The sequence below is a fragment of the Paramacrobiotus metropolitanus genome, unplaced genomic scaffold, assembly GCF_019649055.1.
Source record: "Paramacrobiotus metropolitanus isolate TYO unplaced genomic scaffold, Prichtersi_v1.0 Parri_scaffold0000011, whole genome shotgun sequence".
NCBI lineage: Eukaryota > Metazoa > Tardigrada > Eutardigrada > Parachela > Macrobiotidae > Paramacrobiotus > Paramacrobiotus metropolitanus.
In genome coordinates, this window is record NW_026570231.1 from 1,474,836 (window position 1) to 1,486,590 (window position 11,755).

The 11,755-nt window shown below is 45.1% G+C and overlaps 2 protein-coding genes across 7 annotated transcripts; one reads left to right on the top strand and one right to left on the bottom strand.

Annotated features, from left to right (window-relative positions):
• Positions 1-3,740: 3,740 nt before the first annotated feature.
• LOC129583693 (uncharacterized) lies at positions 3,741-5,062 on the bottom strand. Of its 5 annotated transcripts, none has more exons than XM_055475617.1 (4): positions 4,823-5,062; positions 4,533-4,623; positions 4,181-4,346; positions 3,741-4,116 (listed from the first exon to the last, which is right to left on the bottom strand). In XM_055475617.1, exons 1-4 carry the CDS (start codon positions 4,966-4,968, stop codon positions 3,977-3,979), a joined length of 543 nt encoding a protein of 180 aa, XP_055331592.1. In that variant the 5' UTR covers positions 4,969-5,062; the 3' UTR covers positions 3,741-3,976. The 5 variants fall into 5 exon arrangements, with proteins under 5 accessions (XP_055331592.1, XP_055331591.1, XP_055331593.1 ...); XM_055475616.1 differs by having other exon boundaries at positions 4,181-4,349; XM_055475618.1 differs by having other exon boundaries at positions 4,181-4,324; positions 4,706-5,062.
• A 902-nt stretch (positions 5,063-5,964) lies between these two features.
• On the top strand, positions 5,965-8,598 carry LOC129583714 (BTB/POZ domain-containing protein 6-B-like). 2 transcript variants are annotated; one of them, XM_055475644.1, is made up of 7 exons: positions 5,965-6,311; positions 6,370-6,492; positions 6,693-6,855; positions 6,912-7,099; positions 7,232-7,267; positions 7,404-7,539; positions 7,976-8,598. In XM_055475644.1, the coding sequence occupies exons 1-7, from the start codon at positions 6,148-6,150 to the stop codon at positions 8,477-8,479; spliced, it is 1,314 nt and encodes a 437-aa protein (XP_055331619.1). In that variant the 5' UTR covers positions 5,965-6,147; the 3' UTR covers positions 8,480-8,598. The 2 variants fall into 2 exon arrangements, with proteins under 2 accessions (XP_055331619.1, XP_055331620.1); XM_055475645.1 differs by lacking the exon at positions 7,232-7,267.
• Positions 8,599-11,755: the final 3,157 nt, after the last annotated feature.

Consider the following 11,755-nt stretch of genomic DNA (forward strand, 5'->3'; position numbering starts at 1 on the left):
TTCACTTACAATTTTTGTGGTGGTTTGATCGGTCTTAAATTGAACTGTTCTGGGAGGTTTATTGCATATTGTTCAGCACAAAAGATTTAATTTACAGTTTTTACAGTCGTTACCAATTGAAGTTGGCTTGCAAAACAACAACGATCCGTTTTTACTGCTACATAATGTTCTTGTTCGCCTATAAACGTATTCATGATTAGAATTTGACGAATTAACGAATTTGACGGTTAGAAGTACAGCATGTATAACATGGTTTGGAAAGAAGAATATGGTCAGAAAGTGTCGCACCAATTAATAATATTATAAGATGTAAGTTGAAGGCGTGCTCTGTCATCGTTCGTACACTGTATCAAAAATTACTGTTGAGTGCAGTTGAGGGAGAAGAATCCTTATTCCTCGCGAATGACCCAATGTCTCCTTGCATGATTGGCTAGAGCTTTCTGGCATGCCATCAAAGTTCTGACTTCGATGCATATAATGCTAGTTGATTTTGATTTTGTGTGTGCAGTGTGCGTAACTTTTAATAAGTGACACATACTGTATTGTACATGTACAAACTGAGTATTAAAACAAAATTCACTACAAAAACACTTCCTCTATGCGAACCTGGTCCAGGATTGTACCCAACACACTTATCGCTTCCTTGTTGCATCTGTCTTAAAAAAATTCTTTCGTCCGCCTCTGGCCTGCCGCAGGAGCTAAAGCTTTCTCGTTGTATGAAGGTCAACGTTAACAGAGAGATTTAACAGGGCCGTATCTGTAGTTGTTGTTCCACTGTACAGCTCACTACTGATGCACCGTAAACCATGCATCAGTAGCACGGTATCACCAGGCTTCTGACATTAATCACCGATCCGTTGCAGTAGATCGACTCATACTGTAGAAGCGGTTATAGCAATAAACATAGCGTAAAATTCAATAAAGATGATCGAGCGATGGCTGTTGATAAGAAAATAGAAATAAGGGAACTTTAAGGCTTAGCCTACAGATCTGAACAATTTCATATGACAGCATAATAAAGTGGCGACCAATGTTAGACAAACACCATCCTTGCATGCAGATTCATGAACCATTGGTATGGACCTTAACTGATGCCGGCAAACCCAAGCGGACCCACTAGCGGCCGTTGGATATCCGACGCCGCGCATATCGCTACAAATTTTATGTTGTGTTCGCGGAACTATCAAGCCATCAACAAAACGCAGTAACATACGTCCAAAAAAAGTCTCTGCACATTTCGATGCATCTTTTCGATCCTCCAGTGCAGAAGACCAAGTACGTAGTAGCCTATACTATTGTAGAGCGGCACTGAGCCAAGTTACCTCGACTGCATTGCATGGTGATTGGCTCATACACCGAAGCACGTTTTTGTCTGGCTTCGCCGTCTTTGCCATCAGCCAGGAATGCAGAGCGTGAAAGATCACCCGGCAGGTGAGCGTGTTGTCGCCGTTGAAAACGACAGCCACAGAGTCCACCAGGTCCACATCACTCCCGGAAAAGTTAGGTGCACCGTGCACCCCTGCTGTTGCATAATGCCATATTAAATCTGGTGCTCTTCTGCGCAGGTTAAACATTCGAAGCATGAGTGCACTGCACATTTTATGGAAAAATGCTTGACACTTGTTGATTCAGAGGGCAAAACCGTTTTACAGTCGAACGACTTCAGCGTCATCGGGCAGGATACACTGGAAATTATTTTACAGCGCAATATGTTATCCGTTGATGTGAACACCATCTACACGGCCGTGGAGAAGTGTGTCGGCCTTAATTCAAAGCTGATTGTTGCAACCTAAGATGTTTTTGTAACTTGCAGATGGTCGGCAGATGCTTGTTTACGAGCCAGTCGGGAGCCATCGGCAAACAATCACCGTGAAATGCTGGGATCGGAGTTGTTCCTCGTCCGTATCCCTCCCCTAACCGATGCGCAGCTGGCCAACGAACCCGTTAAAGTAGGTTGTGACGAGGTCAAAAAAGCATATGGATCAACTGTTATTTCCTTTTTCCAGAGTGGTTTACTTACTGACTCCGATCTGCGGGAGATTTATCAATTTAAGCATTCTGACAGTACGCCACAAATTGCTTTTCCGACGGAACCTCGACAGGGTTCGGTGCTGCGAATCGGCTATGCCGAATTCACATTCAGCGTTCAGGTATTCGTTGACGTTAACACACAGATTTTCTACTGGTGGCCGGTGAAAATTATCGGGATGCGTAGAGCGGACTATCTGGTTCATGGAGGTGAAACGGCGTAGCAGTTCGCTCCGCACAAGATTGTACGGGCCGCCGACATCCTGAAGAATGATCAAAAGGTTTTTCTGCTTCTCTTCGGACACCCGGACTGCGAGGTCACATACATTGGCCGCCTGAAAGTTTTGCACGTCGTCAACCTTTTTAGTAGTTCTGGTTACAGTGAGTGGACGGACATGCCCTTTATTAACCTTAGAACCAGACGCTCGCAGATGGCCACTTGGAAATCCCGAATGGCGCATATTTATTGGCAATAGCCACCCAATGAACAAGGTTCCAGGCGCTGGTATAATACTGTCTTGAAAGTTGAAATGTTTAAACATTAAAAAAACAACCGAAGTCTCTGTCTTCTCTAATGTTAAAGGGCAACATGCTCAAAACAACCGTAGCATTTTCATTTACGACAGCAAGACTAAAACGCTGCGTGAGAGAAGCAGGATGAGAACGCGCTTCTTCAGTTAATTTTCGAATTTTGCTACCTATGAAATGCAACAATTCGCTTAATGCCGTACTGAAGTCACATAGCGTTTCCATTACTAAAGGATCGTTTCCATAACTGTTTACCAAATAAAATACGTGATACTGTAGCGAGTATGGCTACTAAAAGTTCAAGTTGTACATTGTAGGACTAAATGGTCGCATAGCCCCATACCCAGCATTGTGTACGCAAGCGGTGCAGTGCACTTGTACGAAACGGATATTTTGAACTCAGTCGTACAGTGCACTGCGCTGCATGCGTACTGAATGTGGAGATGTTGGGTATGCGACCATTTCATCCTAAGCTGTATGGACTCTTATAATATTATGCCGTGGTTGTGATGGGAAGGAAGTGGGCCAGAATGTGTCAACCAATTATATTAATAAGGAATGTTCTAAGTGAATTTCAATACTTTGATTTTTTCAATACTTCAATACCTGCTCTGATGCAAAATACATTAAAATAAATACATCGCTTCTCGGAAATTGCCCATCTACCTACAAACTCAAGTCAGCGACTTGGCGTACACGAAATATGTCATTTGATGCATAACAATCAAACACTTTTAAAAAATGTATCTACAGACAGTTGAAATGTGTTGTACTTACTGTATTTAAGCATTTATGGCAGAACCGCCAGAACTTTTTCGCAAAAGTGAAAACACTCGTAACATGCTGTACTTGACGCATACGTAATTATTGCTGAACATTATGAATGTGCACATTAATTTCGTCACCCTCATAAAAGTCCATTTGGCGTAGGTTGTTTGTTTACTTAAGGAATTAAGTTATTCGACTGCTCTGCGAGTAGATTTACTGAAAAGCCATGCATATGTACATTATCTATATTTGCGCTGTGTTATCAGTAAATACGGTGCACTGGAACACTGCGATAGCAATGCTTGTGCATTACTCGAGACTCTATAGTCGAGTAGAAAAATCCACAGCAGTTACGATCCTTTACAAGATACTCCTCGATATTGGGCACGTTCGGTGATGTTCCACATTCCTGCTGCTTTCATTAATAATATTGAGTTTATTGTCCTTGCACGGAGCGGTTGCCCCCTTTAAGCTTCAGACAGCGAGACAGTGGAAAAGGGACACAGAAATCTACAGAACGTTACGACAAAAATGGTGAATCAGTAATTACATGAAAAACATGAAGGTCACTTAGGTCAGTATACAACAAACAAAAATTATATAGGCAACAATTGAAAAAACAGGAGAGGGACTGTTTCTGTGGTAGTTGCGATCAGTTAATCTCTATCGTGGAAAAGGGGAGGGAGACGATCGCGCTGCGTTTCCACAACAGTCTAGTCTCCACCATCGCCACCGTCGTCTCCGTCGTCTCCACCATTACCGTAATCACTTCCCTCCCGGTTTCTGTCAGACCTGCATTCCCGTACTACTGCCATTACCAATATTTTTGTAATAATTGTCTGCACCAACTCCTAACCTTCGAAATCGTCGATACGGGGATCCTGGTCCATGCAGCGGATCAGAACTACCCCCATCTGTACTTTTTTGATTATCGGTCTTCTTTTTTTGCCTATCGGCGCTGGCTTTGGGATCCCGACCACGAAGCGATTCCAGAAAAGGGCTATTGGAAGTATCGTTGATAACTGCTAACCAAACGCAGACGAACACGTGATGCAAAATTACGTGCTTTACTTTACTCACAACATGCCACTAAATATGTTAGCTAATAACGATTTGACCTAACAGTTGCACGAAAAACTTGATTGAGCATTTTACAAGAACGCTTCACGCGTTTTAGCGATAATAGACTCTTTAAGGGACGGGTTTACCCGTAGAAGGTTGCTGGTGGCCGTCCTTCTTTCTGAACAGTCGTGAAAATAATTTGGTGTGTCCAACGTAGCGAGCAACATTTCGGAAAGCCTGGAACATTTCTACATTATGCACCAGTTGTGCAACAAAACTTGTAAAAGACGAATTAAACTGTTCATGAAATTCGACTTATCTCGCGCATCTTCGTTCCTGCTGCGTGAGAATGTAAATGCAATACTATGCAAAGTTGTACCAGCTCCAAGGCACAACTACCGCTCGAGAAACAGAATTCCTAAATTTGTATATTTACGACTGCCAGTGGCGCCTGGGGGGGGGGAGATGTGTCACTCTAGTGGGGGCAGCCGATAAGTCAAACCTCCATAAGGTGGTAGTGAAACATAATCGCACATATGAAGTCGAAGTTCTTCTCATTGGAACTCGGAGCTTCTGAAGCATGTACAAACTGTACAGTCGCTACAGTGTACAGTATATCTTCCCCCTTGCACTTGAAAGAATATTTTGTACATTGGAACCACGTGTGCATTGTAATGCTAAAGTTAGTACACACAGATAAGTTCGTAGTACCCGTTGCCGACATGACGGTTAGTGAGCGAATGATAAAAAGATGCAATTATCAATAATTATGAACTTTGTACCGTCTGTCTGTAGTTATCTACACGTACTCGCTCCATTACCCACGCATTATTTTCAGACTAAACATTGCAGTACTGTACACACAAAACACGTAGAACGACTCTCGCCCGTTCCGATGAACAATTTCTTCCCGATCTCCTTTATAAACAACTGCAGCATCGCACCAAGTGCCAAATGTGTCGCACGCAGTATGATTGAAATCATAAGGATCAATATGGAACTGTATTTCCCTTCTAGTCGGTAAAAACCTGTTTGGCGGCCGCGCCCCGGCCTCCTTCTTTTAATTTTGTTTTCTGTGACCGATGCTCGCTATGTACTCGTAGTAGATGAGCATTGTACTACTCTGCAGATGCTTGAAAACTACTGGTTTGTGCTCGCCGCTCGGTATCAGCTTCACTGAATATTTTACCGATAGGCGATAAGCACTACATGCTAAATTAATCGAACAATGCATAAACTGAGTTTATGCTCTTGTGTATTAAACACAATCAAGAAAACATCCCGTGTCTGGTGAAACTTGACACGCCAAGGCAAAGATGCAGCAGACCATATATCGAACTAAAATGAGCCGAGCATCAGAACAAAGTCTACACGTAACAGATATTAATTGATAGAAGCCTAAGGGAGTTATTCCGAAAGTAGTTATCTTCTCCCTTCGGAAATGTGAAATATAAAGCTTTTGCCGCTTAGAACTTGATCATGTGTCCAACCGCCCAGGTGACAGTGGCGTGTGATTCTCATTTGGCCTGCGAGGCTGCGAGTGCGTCTGCGATTTGGTGTTCTTCCCATGTTCTTGCTTTCTGCTGTCAACATAAATAGTGTTTAATGTCTTCTCCGGATTTGAGCACGCTTTTTGGGTGCTTAAAAATGGTTTCATGTTTATAACTCTTTTGGGAATTGGCACTGATACTTCTACTTGCAAGGAGAACTCATCGGGTGCGGTTAAGAGCTTTCACAAATATCGCTTTTCGGCGAACAGCCATGTCAGGAACATCGCCTCCCTCTGCCCGGGATGCCCAATGGCGAGCAACGCACCCCGAATTCGCTGACCAGTTGAAGCATATTTTTGCCACTGGTGACATGAGCGACGTGCAGTTCACCGTCGGACGCCAGTATGGTGACGTGAAGACCTTCTCCGCGCACAAGTCAGTCTTTGTGCAATTCTACGCTTGCTGAGATAGCTGGTGAATGTTGACGTTGTAGGTTTGTGTTGAGTCTTGCCAGCGATGTCTTCAACACCATGTTCAACGGATGTTTGCATGAAAATGGCGACGGACCCATCGATATTCCAGAGATTCTTCCCGAAGCCTTCGCTAACATGCTCAAGTGAGTACGCTGTCTGACTGTGCACATTATCACTGGTCGGGGAGGTCTCTCTACGTTGTTTAAAGATATTCTGAATGTATCCCAGTCGATGTCTTTCTCACACTGAAGTAAAATAATGGAGTACGCATTAAAATCTTCTTGGAACTCTTCGTGAACATGACGACTAGTGAGCGCAAAAGACTACAGAATTCCTACTGTAGATACCTGTATACTCGGTCTGTGGATGGTGATTTAAACCCGGAGAATGTCTTGGAGACGATTTACTGTGCGGACAAGTACAATCTACCGCAGCTGTTGGAACTCTGCATGCAGTTCGTCAACACTCACCTCAATGCAGATAATTGCCTGATCTTCTTGGAAAAGGTTGGTATTCCTGTACCCTACCAGATGTGGAACGTTCATTACGTCTTTCTGAACAGGTCAAATATCCGACGCACGATTGCCTGGCTGGTCTGCTGACGAAGTGCCTGGCCGTGGTGGACGCCAACTGCAGCGTGGTACTGCAGTCGAAGCATTTCACCGCGATCGGACAGGATACCCTGGAATTGATTTTACAAAGTGATGTACTGTGTGCTGAGGAGAATGTCATTTATACTGCCGCGGAGAAGTAAGGTGTTCGCTGTTTTCTGCTGCATAATGCCTTGGTAATAATATTATTATTACGGCAAAAGAGCAGACAACCCCAAAGGGACTTCGTCTTGTCGCACAAGAAAGCTAACCACTAATGTAAACATTCTAGACAGATCGACAGATTTATGTGGGAATTTAAAAGCAGGTACAGAACCGGCATCCAGAATTTTAGGGCTAACAGCAAGAATTTTATCAAGAAGACGCATTAACCGCATTTCCATGGTTGACTGTCCAGTCACTTCCTGTCTTTACAGTAATTCGTTAGTTTTCGGCCGTTGTAGATGGGCTATGGACGCCTGTGCTCGTGATAATCTGGAGCCATCCCAGACCAATCGTCGTCATGTTTTGGGAAAGGCGTTGTTCCTTGTCCGCTTCCCGCTGCTCACCGATGCGCAGCTGGCTAACGGCCCCGTTAAAGTAGGTGTAGAGAATTGCTCCGGGATTGGCAATGTGGATTCGCGTATCGGACACCAGAGACACGCTAATATTCCCGTTGTGCCACATGACAAAAACTTTTCAAAAATCGATTAAGTGCTGGTTGTTGCTCTTGTTGTTGGTTTTATACCAGTACAGGAGAGACAGCAATAAAAATATCTAAGTTTTCCTATGTAGAGCAGTTTAACGAAAACCGTGTTTCTGGTGTCGAGTACACGAGTGGCGTCGAGTGCATATTGTGGAAGTGTCCGGACGTCGCAGTACCGAAACACAGCAGGGTACTGTACCCGTTAGTACGTATTACTAAATAGGTTTTAATTGACCTTCTAAAAAGATCTTGCGGCCTTCGTTTGAGCATCTAAATGCGATGGTACAGTAGGTACTTGGAAGTCGGAATAATATAAGGATTTGTTTGCAGAGCCGCTTGCTGCTCGACACCGAGCTGCTGGACATTTACCAGTTCAAGCATTCCGACACCAAACCACAGCTCCCCTTCCCGACGAAACCCCGACTGGGTTCGCTGCTGCGAATCGGTTATAGCGAATTCACCTACAACGCGAAAGTTTTCGCTGACGTCAATCCGCACAGCGATTACTGGTGGCCGGCAGAGGTGGTCGGGATCAGTGGCGTGGATTTCCTGATTACACGCAATGAATGGGAAGCGGCGCAGCAGTGTGCCCCGCACAAGATTGTTCTGGCCTCCGACATCCTGAAAGAAGATCAACCCGTCATAGCTCGCTACGGGTCGGATTATTGGAAAGGCGTATACGTGCGTCGTAGCCGGAAAACGGGTCACGTCGTCAACCTGGGGGCTATTCACCTGGAGTGGTCATGCCCGTTTAATGACCTTAGGATTAACCGACCACAGATGGCCACTTGGAAAGCAGCGCTTGCGCAACAGATGGCCCCGCTCAACCGCTGAAGTGCGAGCACCATGGTATACTAATTGTGTCGTTGTTGTACGCTGAATGCTGGCATTACTAAGTCACAATGAATTTTAATTCATGCCAAATTGCTTCTGTCGCTCTTTTAAGCGTTGACATGGCGCTGTGTGCTATTTTCTTTCGGATAGCAAATGCCTTCATGGGACCCTGTACCGTTGCATAGAATATATATTCTATATTGAACTATTATAATAGTTCAATACTCGTACAGGAGTTACAATGCACGAGTCTGTGTTTCATTCATTCATTCATATATCAAGAGCAGACAACCCGGTTAACGGGACTTCAACGTCTGGTCGGTAAAAAACAGCTAAAGGTTAACAACAAAAAAGAGATTATTCGAACAGATCAATCGTTTTCAGAGCAAACTTAAAGAAGCCAACACCGCTAACATTGAGTATCTCCATATTAGTTTTTTGAATCCGCTCAAACACGTTCATCAGACGCATTGCCAACGTACTTTCTCCAATTTTCTTCTTTGCTCTGGCTTGGATTCGCTTTGGTTTCCGGAGGTTATACTGGGACGACAAATCCTTGAAGTTGACCATTTCGACCAAGTAGGGCGGTGGGTTGTACACTTCATGGTTGTAGATCTTGTACAACCAGACGGCTTCGGACTGCTTCCAACGGTCGAACAACGGCAGGATGCGTAATCGCTGATACAGCTCGGGGGTCACCCGCTCCTTGTAATCAGTAATTGGCTGCAGTGCTTTCCGTTGGGCTCTGGCTAGCTTGCCGCGTAAAGTCGAAGATGCTGGTGACCACGTATCCGACCCATAGTCAAGATGTGGCTGCACGCAAGCATGGTAAAGACTTCTCCGCTGTGGCATGTCCAGACCATCCTTTGCTGCGTTTATCATTGCGATGCCATAGTTCACCTTCCGTAACACATGGTCAAACTGCTCTTCCCACTTCAGATTCTGGTCAATATGCACACCAAGATACTTGACGCATTTCTCCGCTTCAAGCTGGTAGCCGTTCAGACTAATTGTAGGCGCCTGTTGGCTTTTTCGCGAGAGTGAACAAATGTAAATCAGCTTACATTTCTTTTCGTTGACGCAAAGGGAATTCTCCGTGAACCAGGCGGTCGCCTTTTCCACTTGGACACCAAGGTTCAAAGCCGCCTCCTCGTGCGTGGTACCAACACCGTACAGAACTGTGTCATCTGCAAAACATTCAGCGTCAAGTCCGGGCAGCATGTCGTTGGTATATAACGTGTACAGCACCGGGGCCAGGCGTGCGCCCTGCGGAACCCCAGACTGCACTGGCAGCCAGTCGGACACGTTTCGGGACATTTTCACACGTTGTTTTCGGGATGTCAGGTAACTGTGAAACCATTTAAGCGCGCCGCCACGGACGCCAATTGCGTGTAACTTCTCAATTAACTTCGCGTGGGAAACGGAGTCGAATGCTTTCTTCAGGTCAAGCAGGCATAAGGCTGTGATTTTCCCATCATCCATTGCCTTCCGCCATTTTTCGGACAGCTTCAGCAGTAGAGTCTCACACGAGTGCCCATCCCGAAATCCCGACTGTTTCTCCGACAACACATTTTCGGCCTTCAAAATGGCGACAAGCTGGTTCTGGACGACTTTTTCGAAGGCTTTTGATATGTTGCACAGCAGAGAAATGGTCTGGACTCATCCGGCTGTCGTGCGTTAGCTTGCTTCGGGATGGCAACTACGTCAGCGTTTTTGAAAATAGATGGTGTACACTCCTGCTTTGAGGGAGGCGTTTATCATAATTGTCAGCGGCCTGGCAAGGAACTGGTTCACGCCTGCAAGGATTTTGGTTGGCATCCCGCAGGGACCGGGGCTCTTATTCCGTTTTGCCATCCCTTTCAGCAGGAGTGCGACGACATCGGCGGTCACATCGTTAAACCTGCAAAGCAATGGGTTAGTGTCGCCACCCTCGGGTGGCACGCATGGTACAGGGTGATCGTTTCCGTGCAATCCCTGTTCTACGAAGTGTGCGTTTAACACGTTGGGATCCACGGGCGGCTCTTCTTTTTCTTTCCACTTCCGAAGTAATCTGCCTAACTCCCACCATATTTTGTCTGTCTCTCCTCTGTTTCGAGCGAAGTAGTTGCGTTTTTCGTCCAAAATCTTTAAACGTACTGCTTTTTTCATGGCTTTGAACTGCTGATCGTACTGACTGAATTCAGGTGTATCACGGGACTGGCATCTTTGGCGGTAGGCTTGGTTTTTATGTTTTATTAAATTCTTCAAGGGAACGCTCATCCACGGGGGTTCTTTTTGACGTACCCTCCGAGTTCGCAACGGAAAACACTGATCAACGACGTTATTTAGTTCTTGGATATAACCGGTGATAAATTCATCAATGGGGGAGGATTCGTCGTATTCACTATACTTCTCCGAAACTGCTCCTATTTTCTCGTGAAATTCATTCATGGTCGTATGTTTCCATAGTCGAAACGTAACGGTTTTATGAATAGGGATGGCGGACTTGTACGACGCAACCGTTCTGCACAACCGATGATCCGAAAAACATACGTCTTCTGCTGGCATTGAGGCATAGTTTTCTGCTGGTGAACACAACATGACGTCAATCTTTTTGGCACTGCTTAGTACTACACCGTCTTTCTTTCGGGTTCGACAATCCACTCTCGTAAATCCACTTACTTTGTCCGACAACGCATGGTGATTTATTAGATCACGGTAGTGGCGATAATAGGGAGAAGAAGACATCAATCAAGCGACACTTCACTTATACCAACAAGTCCGCTGGAGCTGAAAACCAGGCGGCCCGGCTCACCAGGGGAAACAGTCGAACTTGTCACCTACCGCGATGTGTAGATGGTGAAATAAGTACTAGTAAACCCGGGGGTTGCCTTCGATACCCTTTAATTTTGCTGTGCTGGCAATTACAGTCTACCGCACCTGGTGGAACTCTGTCTACAGTTCGTCAACACCCGCCACTTGACGCCGATAACTGCCAATCTTTCGGGAAAAGGTTCGGTAACTTTAACGGCGGGTTTGGCGCTTTGCCCGCATTGGTACGCTTAAAGACATGGCGAATAAAATTCTGGAACCTGAGATTTGGCCAACGAATGTGTTTGTGAGGGAGTGGGTGTACTGACAATGAGTTGTAATGTTTAAATATACTGCAGTAGTATTCTTGTTTAAAGCTGGTGTACAGTATTATTGTTTAAAGCTTGATCTGAAATACAATCTGACTAAATGAGGAGGCTACGGTCTATGTTATAAAGCCAGCGAACAGCCTTTTTTGCCCGCTGA